Raw genomic sequence first — 18298 nt, forward strand, 5'->3', positions numbered from 1 at the left:
GCGCCGGAGCGAGGAGAGGGGGCGGGGCCTACTCTAAGAGCGGGATCCGGAGGGCCAAGGAGATATACAGGGGAGGGAATATTACCTCAGAGAGGAGTGTCCCTCCCCTGTGCCGAACGGCCGCTGGGCGGAGCCGCACTGTCCCTCTGCATGATTGACATGCAGGGGCAGTGAAATCGAAACTAGGCCTCAGGCGAAGCCGAGGCCTAAATTTAACGATGCGGCCGGCGCGCAGGCACCATCGGCGCGGTTCTCAGGTTAAAACCAGAGAACCGGCCGGAAATGTCAGAATAAATACACAGCCCACTCTCCCGAACGATAAAGTACAAGGGACCCCCCGACAAAAACGTCTCAGATACTTAGCTTGTGAGACGCAGGGCCAGGTCCCTGAGGGAAGAGTGCTCCGTCCGGCAGGATCCTGAAAAGGCTGCGGATGGAGACCGGTCTCATGCAAGGCAGGGAGAACCGTGCTGGCTCCCACTTCAAGCCAGAGCCCGAGGGATGGTGAAGGAGCGCGGCATGTAAGGCTCCAGCCCTGAAATCAACCTTAACAACACCGCCGACACAGTAGGGTGAGAAGGGACATGCCGGGGGTCCAGACTTGGACCCGCTTTTCTTCAAACTCTTTCCAAAAATCAGAATCAGATGAGAATGCATGTGTGGATGTGTGCCTCCTGAACACAAAGCATTGAACTGGCTATATTTGGTTATCCAGGGGGTGTATATGCTCGGAGGCAGGAGCTACACTTTTTAGTGTAGTACTTTGTGTGTCCTCCGGAGGCAGAAGCTATACACCCATGGTCTGGGTCTCCCATAGGAACGATGAAGAAAAAACCTTAAGCATGCCTCCAAACCCTCTCTTTCCTCCGATTTGTTGAAAGCACTATTTACTGTCATAGGCATCTACTCCTGATCCCTGAGTTCCCGTTCGCTTACGGTGAGCAGACTCCCCTCTGACACATATTTGTCTAGAACTACTTCAGGGAGTATTAGCTACCTCATACTACAGCATGCCCAGATTCCCTCCACTTCTACAAGTACGGGATAACACTCTTCCACACGCACTCTGCTAGGGACCACCGGTCCTCTGGCAGGTCACCAGTCTCCAAGGTGCTGTCCCTGACCATCTCCAGGAGTGCAGTGTTCTGGGGTCCTGTCCACTTCCACGGTCAGTGTGTTTCGTTTTCCTACCTACTCTGCTGTACCCACTATCTAGTGTGTCTCTGTTCCTCATATCCCTATCTACCGTAGGGTCGCTATCTAGTGTGTTAATGTACCTATCTGCCACAGGGTCAGAGTTCTTTTGACCTGTCCACTTTTTATTGTCAACCTGTCCACTATCCAGTGTGCCAGTGTCTCCAAGTACACGTCCTCTACCCAGTGTACCAGTGTTTTTTTCTACGCACTGATCTACTACACCAGTGCACCAGTGTCTCCAGGTACCTGCCCTCTATCCAGTGTGTCAGTGTCTTCATGTACCTGTCCACTACCCAGTGTGTCAGTGTTTTCTCTTTCCCCTGGTCTACACCAGTGTGCCCGTGATCTCCACCTGTGTGTCAGTGTCTTTATGCACCTGTTCACTATCCAGTATGCCTGTCTTTTCTCTATGCACTAGTCTTCACCAGTGTGCAAGTGTCTCTATGTAGCTGTTCGCTATCTGGTGTGCCAGTGTTTTTTCTACGCACCGGCCTACACCAGTGTGCCAGTGTTTCTTTATGTACTAGTTTTCATCGGTGTGCTAGTGTTTCCTCGTACTTGTCCACTATCCAGTGGGCCAGCGTTTCTCTATGCACTGACCTACTCCTGTGTGTCAGAGTTTCCCTGTACCTGTCCACTATCCAGTGTGCCAGTGTCTGCGTCATGCCTGTGTGCTCCAATACACAGGTGCTTTTGGGATCCTGCCCGCTATTCCGTGGGCCAGTGTTTCTACGTGCATTTGTTTACTCTGGTGTACCAGTGTTTTCACAAGCCCTTACACTACTCAGTGTAACAGTGTTTCTATGCGCACCTGTCTACCCCACTGTAACAGTGTTGTGTGAACCTTCCCACTATTTAGGGTGTCAGGTTTCTACTTGCACCTGTCAGTTTCAGTGTGCTAAATGTTTTTCTATCAACCTGTCCACCATCCAGATTGACAGTTCCATAGACCTGTCCACTTGCTTGTGTGCCAGTGTCTCTATATGTCGCTCCATCTCCCAGGGTGCCAGTATCCACTATCCAGTGTTTCTCTATGCACCTACCCACCATCCGATGTGCTAGTGTTTCCAGAACGTGTCCTCTATCTTGTGTGCCAGCGTTTCTATATGCACCTGTCTACTACAGCGTGAGAGTGATTTGATGAGCCTGCCCACTAGCCTATGGGCCAGCACTTATCAGAACCAGAAGCCGAATACAGCAACAGGCTTGAGTGCCTTGTTCAGCTTTTCCGCTCATCTTTGACCGAGGCGAGAGCGCCATCCAACACTGCCCCATGATGCAGCACGCCAGCAGCTGTCACATTCAGTGCCAGGATTCAAGATCGATGATCCTGCCCGCTATCCAATGGGCTAGCGTTTCTCCACACCAGAAGCTGGATACCGTAACAGGTATGTGTTGCTCTGCTCACGACCCAGTGAGTCAAACAGACTACCTCACCTAGCGGGTCATGTATCTCCTTCATCTTCGACTGAGGCGAGGACTGTGGTCTCCATAGACCCCTAACGCGGTACGGCAGCAACTGTCATTAAGTTGCTTCCCAGTGACCCGAGGCTTTCTCCTACTTCAAAACACTAATCCGGGTAAACAGGAGGTAAGCCATGGTCCTCCGACCAGTGCATTGTCTTTTTTCTGCAGCAGTTATTTTCTCACTTCTCAGCGATCTGCAGCCATCTCCTACCTCACACCATGCGTGTAACAAGATCTCGAGGTAAGGTAACACGCGACCATCTGACTGGGGGGTCGTGTGATTCACTCCCTGCAGCAACCACGGACTCCATGACTCCGCACAGCAGCAGCTCTCATTTAGTCGCTTCCTAGTGACCCGGGACCTCCTCCTACCTCGCACCATTCATCTACGGTAGCCACGATGTAAGGCTTTTTTCTCTGACCGTACATTGACTGCGCCGTTTCTTGAGGCAGCAGTCATTTTGTTTCTCAAATGAGGTAAGCAGGGTACGGCTCTGTCTGCTAACCGGTATGTTGTCTGCTTGACTTCCTGCCACCCTCCTCGGGTGGTTCATAGTACTTCTAGTATCCGCCTATTGTTTGGCCTAGACCAGCCTTAGCCGCGCCCTTTACTAGGCTTCCGGCCAGGTACTGCATATGTTTAAATCCATAGGTCGTTACTTACATTCTCTCTCTTCCAGATAGAGATCAGATTTTCTCAGTTCCTTCACAGATAACAGATGAAGTTAAGAACCAGACACAGGATCGTCTAGCAAGTATCGATTCCACAGAGGACCAGTTTCACCAACGGACTTCTGGTATCCTGACGGCCCAGTCATTGGGCTCACATTTCCGGACCAGCTGTAGGTTTTAAACATCGTCTTCTGGCCATTTTCCGCGACAGAATTCTTCAGAGAGCCCTGAATGCTCAGGCCACTGGGTGTTTCCACCTGAACACTCAACGCTACAGCGAGTGGTCCCCATCTGATCTGCCAGTCTTCGCTAACACCTAGACAGGACCTGCTTCAGTTTCAGGCCAAGAGGGGTCTGCCTCCCTTTCCCTCTCTTGCTGCCATTCTAGATTGCTCGTGGAGATATGCTAGATCTCTTCGAATTCTCTGCCATACAAAATTCCATGATTGCTCTCCACCGCTTGGGCTCAGACGCTCGTGGATTCATGCACTTCTCAAGCAGAGTCTCTGCCAGACCATTTAACCTCACCTATTCTCGGTCATTTCTTCCCCTTCGTTGTCACTTCTGGTTGCGACGTGATAACGCGTGTTCACGTCACTCTTCCGTTTTCCTTGCCACCTTCCCAGGATAGGCGTCACTCCTCTAGTCGGCTAGCGCTTAGGCCAGTGACATAGTCCGAGCCTTTCCTTGCGTCCCCCTTGGAAGGGTTTTTTTTCTTTCTCCCATCCCAGGTCGTACATCCCAGGTCTTGTGTCTATTTTCAGTCACAGGAGCATTCCCCCATAGGGGGTTCTCCTTCCAGTATTTCACTTCAGTGGTCATCTAGTACCCGAATCCGGAGTTCGAGTTTTCCCAGTCACGCCATTGTAGATGCCCGGACTCTCTTCTCCTGTCTGTCATGTGAAAGTGGAAGTTGGTCATTGGATTTCCCTCGGCTCCTTAACCTTCTCGTTTTGTCTCCGGACTTCGCAAGTTTTTTCAGGACTTCTTTACAGAGGGGAATTTTCTCCCGTATTTTTTCCCGCCTGCAGGCTGTTCCACCCACTAGGGTCAGATCACTTCCCTCGGTTCTGTAGAATCAACAGGTCAAGTCCCCCTACGGCGGAGTTCCCTTACTCTCTCCTCGGGTAGCTCGTCTCTTCTCTCAGCCCAACTCCCCTGCACACTATCAGGCAGTTGGTGTTCCCTTTTAGTCATTCTACGGCAGTAAAGGGCCAGGGCTCGGTGGGCCTCCGCTTACCCGGCACCTACCTCTACCAGGTGCCTTAGCTCTTCCCTCTTTCTTCCATTCTCAAACGTAGCACCAGGGTCAAGTCAGGCTTTTTTCTCGTCGTGACCTATTGCTGTCAGTCGCCTTAGATTTTTAGGTGCAGATTTCAGAGGATGCAACTTTTTCCCTGATCATTCTAATCCCCGCATATGTGGGTTATACTAGATCTAAGTACTCCCTAGTACTCTTAACTCTTCCCCCTATACCTCGGCTCCTGCCGGGTAGGTATTCCTTACGGTGTCTAGGGCCAGGTTCCGGTCACAGAATCTCGTCTCTGCTAACCCTGTTTTCGGGTCCTTCTCTTCCCACCCTTGGGGACTGCTTTAGGACGTCCCATGGTTTCCTGTGTCCCCCAATGAAGCGATAGAGAAAAGTAGATTTTGGGTACTCACCGTAAAATCTCTTTCTCGGAGCCTTCATTGGGGGACACAGCACCCGCCCTTTTCGAAGACTTTAATGGATTCGGAATGTTCTGGATTTCAAGCTTCTCCTCGTACTGCTTTTACACAAACTGATCTCCTCAGCTCCGGTCAGTGGGTGTATACTGCGTGGGAGGAGCCAACTTTTTTATTTCCATAGTGTCAGCCTCCTAGTCCCAGCAGCATACACCCATGGTTTCCTGTGTCCCCCAATGAAGGCTCCGAAAAAGAGATTTTACGGTGAGTACCCAAAATCTACTTTTTATTGCAATTCGTTCGCACTTAGAAATTTTTTTGCAGTTTTCCAATAAAACTTATGGTTTCATTTAAAAGTACAACTCGTCCCAGAAAAAACAAGCCCTTATACGGCAAGATTAATAGAAAAATAAAAGTTACGGCCCTCGGAAGGGGAGCAAAAAAGAGAATTTTGTTTACTTACCGTAAATTCTTTTTCTTATAGTTCTGTATTGGAAGACCCAGACATTGGGTGTAAAGCTTCTGCCTCCGGAGGACACACAAAGTACTACACTAAAAAGTGTAGCTCCTCCCTCTGAGCATATACACCCCCTGGATACCAGATCTAGCCAGTTTAGTGCAAAAGCTGAAGGAGAATAGCCACCCACAAGTAAAGATAGAGGAAGAACCGGAACAACCGGAGCCTCTGTCTACAACAACAGCCGGTGATTACACGCGGAACAAGAAACTGCCAACAGGCAACAGGGAGGGTGCTGGTCTCCCAATACGGAACTATAAGAAAAAGAATTTACGGTAAATAAACAAAATTCTCTTTTTCTTTATCGTTCCTATGGGAGACCCAGACATTGGGACGTCTCAAAGCAGTCCATGGGTGGGAATAAACAGAAAACTGAGAAGTAGGCGGAACCTAACTTCACAAATGGGCGACAGCCGCCTGAAGGATGCGTCTGCCCAAGCTCGCATCTGCCGAAGCATGAGCATGCACTTGGTAGTGCTTTGAAAAGGTATGCAGACTAGTCCAAGTGGCAGCCTGACAGACCTGCTAAGCCGTAGACTGGTGCCTGAAAGCCCAAGAGGCACCGACAGCTCTGGTAGAGTGTGCCTTGATCCCCGACGGGGGAGGCACCTGAGTACACTGGTAGGCATCGGAAATGGCCGACCTAATCCAACGAGCTAAGGTCGGCTTAGAAGCCGAGAGGCCCTTACGCCGACCTGTGGTTAGCACAAAAAGAGAGGTGCACCGCCTAAGAACAGCGGTGCGAGACACATAGATCCGGAGCGCCCGCACCAGATCCAGAGTATGCAACGCTCTTTCAAAGCGATGAACAGGAGCCGGACAAAAGGAAGGCAGGGAAATGTCCTGGTTAAGGTGGAAAGGAGAAACCACCTTAGGGAGAAAGTCCGGAGTCGGACGGAGTACCGCCTTGTCTGGATGAAAAACCAAAAAAGGTGACTCCGAAGAGAGCGCAGCCAGATCAGAGACTCTCCTGAGGGAAGTTATGGCCACTAGAAAGACCACCTTCTGTGAAAGACGAGACAAAGAAACCTCCCTAAGAGGCTCAAAGGGGGGTTTCTGCAAGGCCGTGAGGACCAGATTGAGGTCCCAGGGATCCAAGGGCCGCCGGTAAGGCGGAATGATGTGAGACGCGCCCTGCATGAAGGTGCGTACCTGCGCCAGCCGGGCGATACGCCGCTGGAACAACACTGACAGAGCCGAGACTTGTCCCTTGAGGGAATTGAGGGATAGTCCTAGCTGCAGACCGGACTGTAGAAAAGACAGAAGGGTCGGCAAGGAAAAAGGCCAAGGAGCATGGCCGGAAGAGCGACACCAGGACAGGAAAATTCTCCAGGTCCTGTGATAGATTTTGGCCGAGGAAGACTTCCGAGCCCGAGTCATAGTGGAGATGACTTCAGGAGGAATACCAGAAGCCGTCAAGATCCAGGACTCAAGAGCCACGCCGTCAATCTGAGAGCCGCAGAATTCTGGCGGAAAAACGGACCTTGTGAGAGAAGGTCTGGACGGTCCGGAAGATGCCACGGCACGTCTACGGACAGATGGAGCAGGTCTGGGTGCCAAGCTCGCCTGGGCCAGTCCGGAGCAATGAGGATGACCCGACGGCCCTCCATTCTGATCTTGCGCAGAACTCTGGGCAACAGAGCTAGAGGGGGAAAGACGTAGGACAGACGAAACTGGGACCAATCTTGAACCAGAGCGTCCGCTGCAAAGGCGTGAGGATCGTGGGAGCGAGCCATGTAAACCGAAACCTTGTTGTTGTGCCGGGATGCCATTAGATCCACTTCCGGAGTGCCCCACTTGCGGCAGATTGACCGAAACACTGCCAGATGCAGGGACCACTCGCCACTGTCCACGGTTTGACGGCTGAGATAATCTGCTTCCCAGTTTTCCACGCCTGGGATGTTGACTGCGGATATGGTGGACTTGGAGTCCTCCGTCCATTGAAGGATGCGTTGAACCTCCAACATTGCCAGGCGGCTGCGTGTCCCGCCTTGGTGATTGATGTAGGCAACCGCTGTCGCGTTGTCTGACTGGACTCGAATGTGCCTGCCCGCCAAAAGGTGGTGAAAGGCTAGGAGGGCTAGAAGCACAGCTCTGGTTTCCAGCACATTGATCGAGAGGGCTGATTCGGACGGAGTCCAAGTGCCCTGTGCTCGGTGGTGGAGACACACCGCTCCCCAGCCGGATAGACTGGCATCCGTGGTGAGGATCACCCAGGACGGGGCCAGGAAGGAGCGTCCCTGAGACAGAGAGAGGGGCCGAAGCCACCACTGAAGGGAGCCCCTGGTCTGTGGCGACAGAGCCACTAACCTGTGCAAGGAGGAAGTCCGCTTGTCCCAACAGCGGAGAATGTCCAGCTGCAGAGGACGCAGATGGAACTGGGCAAAGGGAACAGCCTCCATTGACGCCACCATCTGACCCAGCACCTGCATTAGGTGCCTGATGGAATGACGGTCGGGCCTCAGCAGAGAGCGCACCGCCAGATGGAGGGACTGCTGTTTGACCAAGGGCAGCTTCACAAGTGCCGGCAGAGTCTCGAACTGCATCCCTAGGTACGTGAGACTCTGGGTCGGAGTCAGAGTGGATTTGGGCAGATTGACAAGCCACCCGAATTGGACTAGAGTGGCGAGAGTGAGCGAGACACTCCGCTGACAGTCTGCGCTGGATGAAGCCTTGACTAGAAGGTCGTCCAGGTAAGGAATCACTGCCAACCCCTGGAGGTGCAGAACCGCAACCACTGCTGCCATGACCTTGGTGAATACTCGGGGGGCCGTGGCTAACCCGAAGGGGAGAGCCACGAATTGGAAATGTTCCTCTCCGATTGCAAAACGTAGCCAATGCTGGTGTGAAACTGCAATTGGCACATGCAGATAGGCATCTCTGATGTCGATGGATGCCAGGAAATCTCCTTGGGTCATTGAGGCAATGACTGATCGCAGAGACTCCATGCGGAAATGCCGCACCTGAACATGCTTGTTGAGAAGCTTGAGATCCAGGATGGGCCGGAAGGAACCGTCCTTTTTGGGGACTAGCAAGAGATTTGAGTAGAAACCTCTGAACCGTTCCCGGGCGGGAACCGGTACAATTACTCCGTTGGCCTGCAAGGATGCCACGGCCTGAGAGAAGGCGACGGCCTTGGAGCAGGGGGGAGTTGACAGAAAAAATCTGTTTGGCGGGCAGGAAGAGAATTCTATCCTGTAGCCGTGGGAGATGATATCCCGCACCCACTGATCGGAGACGTGTTGAAACCACACGTCGCCAAAGTGGGAGAGCCTGCCACCGACTAAGGACGTTGCTGGCGCGGCCAGATAGTCAAGAGGAGGCTGCCTTAGTGGCAGCAGCTCCTGCGGTCTTCTGTGGACGCGCCTTTGTGCGCCAGTTGGATTTTTGGTCCTTGGCTGAGTTAGTGGACGAGGCCGAGGGCTTAGAGGATGACCAGTTGGAGGAACGAAAGGAACGAAACCTCGACTGGTTCCTGCCCTGGGCAGGTTTCCTGGTTTTAGTTTGTGGCATGGAAGTACTCTTCCCACCAGTAGCTTCCTTAATAATTTCATCCAGCTGTTCACTGAACAGCCTGGACCCAGCAAAAGGGAGGCCAGCAAGGTACTTCTTTGAAGAAGCATCTGCCTTCCACTCTCGAAGCCACAAGATCCTGCGGATAGCGAGGGAATTAGCCGAAGCCACCGCAGTGCGGTAAGAAGCCTCCAGCATGGCAGACATGGCATAAGATGAAAAAGCTGAAGCTTGGGAAGTTAAGGCAACCATTTCGGGCATAGATTCCCTGGTGAGGGAATGCATCTCCTCTAGAGAAGCAGAGATGGCTTTGAGAGCCCACACTGCTGCAAAAGATGGGGAGAACGAGGCCCCTGCCGCCTCATATACAGATTTGGCCAGAAGGTCAACCTGGCGGCCAGTGGGATCCTTAAGAGAGGTGCCATCAGCCACTGATACAACTGTCCGGGCTGAGAGTCTAGACACCGGAGGGTCTACCTTTGGTGAATGAGCCCACTCCTTGACCACCTCAGGTGGAAAGGGAAAACGGTCATCAGAACCACGCTTTGGGAAGCGTTTGTCAGGACAGGCCCTAGGCTTGGTCACAGCAGCCTGAAAACTGGAGTGGTTAAAGAACACACTCCTTGTCCTCTTAGGCAAGGTAAACTGGTGCTTTTCTGCCAGAGAGGGTTGCTCCTCTGATACTGGCGGATTGAAATCCAGTACAAAATTAATGGAAGCAATCAAATCACTAACATCTGAGTCACTTTCGGACAGATCAATGGGGCACATGGAGGTAGCCTCCGAGCCCCCAGTAATGGCATCCTCCTCGTTCTGCGAGTCAGCTCTTGAATAAAGAGCCGCGGGACGAGGAAGGAGAGGGAGCCCTGCGTCTCCTCTTAGGAGGACGGGGTCTGGGACCAGATGAAAAATCCTCTGTGAGCTCCGCTGAGAGAGCCCTAGCAGCAGAGGCGCCCTGAGAAGGGGGCTGATGCATGGTCAGCAAAGTCCGGGACAGCTGTCCCATGGAGTCGGCAAAAGACTGGGAGATTGACCTAGAGAAGGATTCTACCCAAGCCGGGAGTTCAGCCACCGGAGCCGGAGCAGCTGGAGGGACCACTGTGGGTGCGATTCCAGGCTGAGGCATTGTCAGGTTAGAGCAGGCATCACAATGTGGATATGTGCTCGGTTCAGGCAGTATGAGCTTACATGCAGTGCATATTGAGTACAGCCTTGCAGCCTTGCTCCTCGTGTGAGACATGCTGCTGAAGTGGGGGCTCTGAGCCAGAATGACCCCCAGAGAGTATATAAGCAGTTCCACAACCGGAGGTTGTGGCTTACCAGACCGTTTGTGTGCCCTCCAGATCCCACCGCCCGGACCCCCAAGCAGCTTATCAGGGATGCTGCAGCCAGCGCCGAAAACGCTGATAAAATGGCGCCGGAGCGAGGAGAGGGGGCGGGACCTGCTCTGAGAGCGGGATCTGGAGGGCCAAGGAGATTTACAGGGGAGGGGACATGTTCTCAGAGAGGAGTGTCCCTCCCCTGTGCCGAACGGCCGCTGGGCGGAGCCGCACTGTCCCTCTGCATGATTGACATGCAAGGGCAGTGAAATCGAAAGTAGGCCTCCGGCGAAGCCGGGGCCTAAATTTAAGCGATGCGGCCGGCGAGCAGGCACCCTCGGCGCGGTTCTCAGGCGACAACCAGAGAACCGGCCGGAAATGTCAAAACAGTTACACAGCACACTCTCCCCAACAATAAAGTACAAGGGACCCCCCGGGTATAAACGTCTCAGATACTTAGCTTGCTGAGACGCAGGGTTCCAAGTCCCTGGGGATGAGTGCTCCGTCCAGCAGGATCCTGAAGGGCTGCGGATGGAGACCGGCCTCCTGCAAAGCAAGGAGAACCGTGCTGGCTCCCACTTCAAGCCAGAGCCCGAGGGATGGTGAAGGAGCGCGGCATGTAAGGCTCCAGCCTTGGATTCAACCTTAACAACACCGCCGACACAGTGGGGTGAGAAGGGACATGCCGGGAGTCCAGGCTTGGACCCGCTTTTCTTCAAAAAAACTTTCCAAAATTAAAAATCAGATGAGAATGCATGTGTGGATGTATGCCTCCTGAACACAAAGCAATGAACTGGCTAGATCTGGTATCCAGGGTGTGTATATGCTCAGAGGGAAGAGCTACACTTTTTAGTGTAGTACTTTGTGTGTCCTCCGGAGGCAGAAGCTATACATCCAATGTCTGGGTCTCCCATAGGAACGATAAAGAAAATGAAAAAAACATAACTGAAAATAGCCCGGTGGTGGAGGGGGTTAAGCAAATGTATACTGACACCCACCTCTCTGACAGTGATGTTCTTGAACTCTGAGGACAAGGAGAACACACGGAACAGTTCAATCTCGCTGAGGGTTGGCTTCAGGAGCTGGTTGTAAGTCTGCACCGAGTCGTTGGTGATGTAGTAGTGACTCGCAATACGACCCAATTCAGTGACCTTAATGATAAGGAAAGAAATGAAAAAAGGGTCAAAAATGGAACAGAAGGATCATTTATTCTATGTGTACTGAAAACAAAGTCCTGCATAGTATACCTGGAAATTACCAGTCTTCTTGTCATATTTGACCAGATTGTTCTTGTCCAACATCAGAGCTGCTGTGTGGATCAAGTCCAGGCGCCTTTGCTCCAGTAAAGGATCCGATTTGACATCATCGTGGGAGATTCCGTAAAGATTGGGTGAGCGAAGCATACGAATATACAGGTAGGTGTATCCCAGCCAGTTCACCGCATCCTAAAAACAATGATCAGTAGCGTTTTACAGACCAATGTAACAGTTGTATCACTCTTCAAGATCCCATAAACCTAACCACCCGACGTGTGTTCATCTTCTCCATCCTCTACGCTATAAAATATGTGACAAACATTTACCTTCGCGTTCTGCACATTTCCGAGTACAACCTCTGCATTCAGCATGTCTGGGAGTTTGGCCACCATCTGACTCTCAATGGGCAGCTGCTGATTGAGGAGGGAGAGATAATACTGCAGTTCCCCGTGTGAGGTTATGAGGATACCTTCACCTTTTGTGTCATACTGAGGACGCCCGGCTCTACCCAGCATCTAATGGAAAGAAAAAAAAATATTTTTTTACTGGTCAGATTCAGGACAAGCACATCCTTGTATATAGTAATAAAGCTATCCTAATCAAGTTGTGATCAACCATTAATATTGACCTGCAAGATATCCAGGGCTCCCAGCTCGGTCCATCTGCCCTTTTCGGGGCTGTAAACCTGAGTCCCTTTAATGATAACTGTGTGAGCTGGAAGATTCACACCCCAGGCCAGCGTGGCTGTGGAGACTAAAACCTGCAACCAACAATGAATGAATGAATGAATTAGGACATCACTAGCATTTTACCAACATCATATATTACAATAAGGAATTATTTTATTTAAAGGGAACCTGTCACCGGACGTCTACAATACTTACCTAATGGTCGGTGCGGAGCTGTTCGGTCGGATGGGTGTCTCCCTTCTCCGGGTCCCACACCTCCTCTTTCGACCATCGAGCAGGGCAGATCAAAGTGCGCCTGCGCAAGGCCTCAATGTCGGCAAGTGTAGATGACGTAGAACGCGTCACCCAGACTAGCTTCAGAAGGAGGACAAAGATGGCCGAAAGAGGAAATGCGGGACCTGGAGAATGGAGACGCCCATCCGATCGTACAACTTCGCACCGACCGTTAGGTAAGTATTATAGACTTCCAGTGACAGGTTCCCATTAAGATCCTGAACCATCCTGTGGCAGACTAAAGGGTACATGCCCATGATCAGGGGTCACAGCGTTTTGGATGCAGCGTGATTGAGCTGTGTGGTACAGAACATGCACAGTGGATGGGATTTGTAGAAAACCCATGCCCACTGTGTGTGTGTGTACAGCCCGCAGCGTAAACTGACCTGCGGTGCGGCTTTCTGAGCCACAGACATGTCAATTCTTTGCTGCGGAAATGCGAGTGTTCTCTGCAGGGAGAACAGAGAGAAAGACCGCAACGGCCCAAGACCAAATCGTGGGCACAGGCCTGCGAAGGAGACTCGTGGCCCCGCAGGTCAGGACCTGCCACGTCCAGGACAAAGCGGGTCCTGATCATGGGCACGTACCCTAAATGTAGAATAAAAACGCTCAGCTTTAACAAGTAATAAAACATTTATTTTATGAAAGTCGCACCAGTGTCCCTTATGCAGCCCGCCCTCCACACAGAAAGCAGCTTCCTTTCCCCTGTGTGTCGGCTGTCAGACTTAGATTTATATATGCTTATGCCACTTTCCATCTCTATGTCTGCATAAACTATAAAATAGCGGAAGGGGCTGGCGTATCTATTAAAATGGTTCTGAGAGTCAGCCCCTGAAAGAACTTCAAAGACACAGAGAAGGGAGAAGTGACAGACTTAGAGGTGGTAAGGCCGGGGCATGGACAGACGCCGAAATTCATGAGTACGCTGTGTCAATGTAACTTCTGAGCACATGTGGGGAAGCTTTTATTCAGCAGGATCATTTTTATTGTGCAATTGGAAACCTGCTCACCTGAATGTGCTTATCAGCAAACAGATCTTCCACTAGAGTCCTGTCCACACGACTCATACCCGCGTGATGGATAGCAAATCCATACGGCAGGAGATCCTTCAACTCCAAATTCTACAGAAATCACAGAATGCTGTTAATTATAAAAACTAACAAGTAGAAAGTGGGGGTACAATAAGAGCCGGGTAACTTGCCTTGCACTGTTCAGCCTCTGTACGCAGCACCTCAGTAGATGCAGAACCCTCACGGAGGAACAGACCTAATGTATCCTTCTCCAGGCACATGTCTCTGATGGCACGGGACGTTTTACCAGTTTCTTTCCGGGAATGGACAAAAACTAGAACCTAAGGGGGAAAAAGTGAGCACGTTCAGTGTAACACTATGCAGCTGTTAGGGATTAACAAGGTACCCATGACACACTCTTTTAGGCCGGTTTCACTCATATCGCGGTCAAAGTGCGACCAATAACGTACACAAGAACTGTGGGTCTCCTGACCTGAACTTCCCAGCTGCATATATGCCTATAAGGCCCCTTCACATGTCAGTGATTCCGGTACACATGTCACCGTTATTATACGTACCGGAATCAGACATACACAGACCCATTAAAATCAACGGGTCTGGGCAAAAATCAGTGATTTCTCTGGGACCATGTGTCCGTGTGTTCCGCAGGGAGACAAGTCCATTTTTCTCCGGCAGCACTGATGTCACACGGACCACACTGTGATGTGATCCGTGTGACACGTACCAGAGAAAGCACGTCTGTGAAATGAAGGGAATTTTGTTTACTTACCGTAAATTCCTTTTCTTCTAGCTCCTATTGGGAGACCCAGACAATTGGGTGTATAGCTTCTGCCTCCGGAGGCCACACAAAGTATTACACTTTAAAAAGTGTAACCCCTCCCCTCTGCCTATACACCCCCCCGTGCATCACGGGCTCCTCAGTTTTGGTGCAAAAGCAGGAAGGAGGAAACTTATAAATTGGTCTAAGGTAAATTCAATCCGAAGGATGTTCGGAGAACTGAAAACCATGAACCCAGAACAATTCAACATGAACAACATGTGTACACAAAAGAACAACAGCCCGAAGGGAACAGGGGCGGGTGCTGGGTCTCCCAATAGGAGCTAGAAGAAAAGGAATTTACGGTAAGTAAACAAAATTCCCTTCTTTGTCGCTCCATTGGGAGACCCAGACAATTGGGACGTCCAAAAGCAGTCCCTGGGTGGGTAAAGAAGGGAATTTTGTTACTTACCGTAAATTCCTTTTCTTCTAGCTCCTATTGGGAGACCCAGACGATTGGGTGTATAGCACTGCCTCCGGAGGCCACACAAAGCAATTACACTAAAAAGTGTAAGGCCCCTCCCCTTCTGGCTATACACCCCCAGTGGGATCACTGGCTCACCAGTTTTAGTGCAAAAGCAAGAAGGAGGAAAGCCAATAACTGGTTTAAACAAATTCACTCCGAAGTAACCTCGGAGAACTGAAAACTGTTCAACATGAACACCATGTGTACCCGAAAAACAACAAAAATCCCGAAGGACAACAGGGCGGGTGCTGGGTCTCCCAATAGGAGCTAGAAGAAAAGGAATTTACGGTAAGTAACAAAATTCCCTTCTTCTTCGGCGCTCCATTGGGAGACCCAGACGATTGGGACGTCCAAAAGCTGTCCCTGGGTGGGTAAAGAATACCTCATGTTAGAGCTGCAAGACAGCCCTCCCCTATATGGAGGCAACTGCCGCCTGCAGGACTCTTCTACCTAGGCTGGCGTCCGCCGAAGCGTAGGTATGCACCTGATAATGTTTGGTGAAAGTGTGCAGACTCGACCAGGTAGCTGCCTGGCACACCTGTTGAGCCGTAGCCTGGTGTCGCAATGCCCAGGACGCACCCACGGCTCTGGTAGAATGGGCCTTCAGCCCTGATGGAACCGGAAGCCCAGCAGAACGGTAGGCTTCAAGAATTGGTTCTTTGATCCATCGAGCCAGGGTGGCTTTGGAAGCCTGCGACCCTTTGCGCTTGCCAGCGACAAGGACAAAGAGTGCATCCGAGCGGCGCAGGGGCGCCGTGCGGGAAATGTAGATTCTGAGTGCTCTCACCAGATCTAACAAATGTAAATCCTTCTCATACCGATGAACTGCATGAGGACAAAACGAAGGCAAAGAGATATCCTGATTAAGATGAAAAGAGGATACCACCTTCGGGAGAAACTCCTGAATGGGGCGCAGCACTACCTTGTCCTGGTGGAAGACCAGGAAGGGAGCCTTGCATGATAGCGCTGCCAGCTCAGACACTCTCCGAAGAGATGTGATCGCTACCAGAAAAACCACTTTCTGTGATAGTCTAGAAAGTGAAACCTCCCTCAGAGGCTCGAAGGGCGGCTTCTGGAGGGCAACTAGTACCCTGTTCAGATCCCATGGATCTAACGGCCGCTTGTACGGGGGTACGATATGGCAAACCCCCTGTAGGAACGTGCGCACCTTAGGAAGGCGTGCCAAACGCCTCTGAAAAAAGACGGATAGCGCCGAGACCTGACCTTTAAGGGAGCCGAGCGACAAACCTTTTTCTAACCCAGATTGCAGGAAAGAAAGAAAGGTAGACAATGCAAATGGCCAGGGAGACACTCCCTGAGCAGAGCACCAGGATAAGAATATCCTCCACGTTCTGTGGTAGATCTTAGCGGACGTGGGCTTCCTAGCCTGTCTCATGGTGGCAACGACCCCTTGGGATAATCCTGAAGACGCTAGGATCCAGGACTCAATGGCCACACAGTCAGGTTCAGGGCCGCAGAATTCCGATGGAAAAACGGCCCTTGGGACAGTAAGTCTGGTCGGTCTGGTAGTGCCCACGGTTGGCCGACCGTGAGCTGCCACAGATCCGGATACCACGCCCTCCTCGGCCAGTCTGGAGCGACGAGTATGACGCGGCTGCAATCGGATCTGATCTTGCGTAGCACTCTGGGCAAGAGTGCCAGAGGTGGAAACACATAAGGGAGCCGGAACTGCGACCAATCTTGCACTAGGGCGTCTGCCGCCAGCGCTCTTTGATCGCGAGACCGTGCCATGAAGGTTGGGACCTTGTTGTTGTGCCGGGACGCCATGAGGTCGACGTCCGGCCTTCCCCATCGGCGACAGATTTCCTGAAACACGTCTGGGTGAAGGGACCATTCCCCTGCGTCCATGCCCTGGCGACTGAGGAAGTCTGCTTCCCAGTTTTCTACGCCGGGGATGTGAACTGCGGATATGGTGGAGGCCGTGGCTTCCACCCACATCAGAATCCGCCGGACTTCCTGGAAGGCTTGCCGACTGCGTGTCCCCCCTTGGTGGTTGATGTATGCCACCGCTGTGGAGTTGTCCGACTGAATTCGGATCTGCCTTCCTTCCAGCCACTGCTGGAAGGCTAGTAGGGCAAGATACACTGCTCTGATTTCCAGAACATTGATCTGAAGGGTGGACTCCTGCTGAGTCCACGTACCCTGAGCCCTGTGGTGGAGAAAAACTGCTCCCCACCCTGACAGACTCGCGTCTGTCGTGACCACCGCCCAAGACGGTGGTAGGAAGGATCTTCCCTGTGATAATGAGGTGGGAAGAAGCCACCACTGCAGAGAGTCCTTGGCCGTCTGGGAAAGGGAGACTTTCCTGTCCAGGGATTTTGACTTCCCGTCCCATTGGCGGAGAATGTCCAATTGAAGTGGGCGCAGATGAAACTGCGCAAACGGAACCGCCTCCATTGCCGCCACCATCTTCCCGAGGAAGTGCATGAGGCGTCTTAAGGAGTGCGACTGATCTTGAAGGAGAGCCTGCACCCCAGTCTGTAGAGACCGCTGCTTGTCCAGCGGAAGCTTCACTATCGCTGAGAGAGTATGAAACTCCATGCCAAGATACGTTAGTGATTGGGTCGGTGACAGATTTGACTTTGAGAAGTTGATGATCCACCCGAACGTCTGGAGAGTCTCCAGTGCAACAGTCAAGCTGAGTTGGCATGCCTCTTGAGAGGGTGCCTTGACCAGTAGATCGTCCAAGTAAGGGATCACAGAGTGTCCCTGAGAGTGCAAGACTGCTACCACTGCCGCCATGATCTTGGTGAACACCCGTGGGGCTGTCGCGAGACCAAATGGCAGAGCTACGAACTGAAGATGGTCGTCTCCTATCACAAAGCGTAGAAAGCGTTGGTGCTCTGTAGCAATCGGCACGTGGAGATAAGCATCCTTGATGTCTATTGATGCTAGGAAATCTCCTTGAGACATTGAGGCAATGACTGAGCGGAGGTATTCCATCCGGAACCGCCTGGCGTTCACATGCTTGTTGAGCAGTTTTAGGTCCAGAACAGGACGGAATGAGCCGTCCTTTTTTGGCACCACAAAGAGATTGGAGTAAAAACCTTGACCTCGTTCCTGAAGAGGAACAGGGACCACCACTCCATCTGCTCTTAGAGAATTCACCGCCTGCAGAAGGGCATCTGCTCGGTCGGGATGTGGGGAAGTTCTGAAGAACCGAGGCGGAGGCCGAGAACTGAACTCTATCCTGTACCCGTGAGACAAAATGTCTGTTACCCACCGGTCTTTGACCTGTGGCAGCCAAATGTCGCAAAAGCGGGAGAGCCTGCCACCGACCGAGGATGCGGAGGGAGGCGGCCGAAAGTCATGAGGCAGCCGCCTTGGAAGCGGTACCTCCGGATGCTTTCTTGGGGCGCGAGTGAGCCCGCCAGGAATCAGAGCTCCTTTGCTCT

General features: G+C 51.9%; 1 protein-coding gene across 1 annotated transcript in view; it reads right to left on the reverse strand.

Annotated features, from left to right (window-relative positions):
• SNRNP200 (small nuclear ribonucleoprotein U5 subunit 200) overlaps positions 1–18298 on the reverse strand; it is a 279023-nt gene that overhangs the window by 158778 nt on the left and 101947 nt on the right. The window contains exons 17-22 of the mRNA XM_075346199.1: positions 13770–13919; positions 13579–13689; positions 12235–12366; positions 11933–12121; positions 11598–11795; positions 11349–11501 (exon numbers count right to left, since the gene is read on the reverse strand). Of these exons, the coding sequence (XP_075202314.1) occupies positions 11349–11501; positions 11598–11795; positions 11933–12121; positions 12235–12366; positions 13579–13689; positions 13770–13919 (933 nt within the window). The remainder of the gene's footprint in view (positions 1–11348; positions 11502–11597; positions 11796–11932; positions 12122–12234; positions 12367–13578; positions 13690–13769; positions 13920–18298) is intronic.

The sequence above is a fragment of the Anomaloglossus baeobatrachus genome, chromosome 4, assembly GCF_048569485.1.
Source record: "Anomaloglossus baeobatrachus isolate aAnoBae1 chromosome 4, aAnoBae1.hap1, whole genome shotgun sequence".
Classification (NCBI taxonomy): domain Eukaryota; kingdom Metazoa; phylum Chordata; class Amphibia; order Anura; family Aromobatidae; genus Anomaloglossus; species Anomaloglossus baeobatrachus.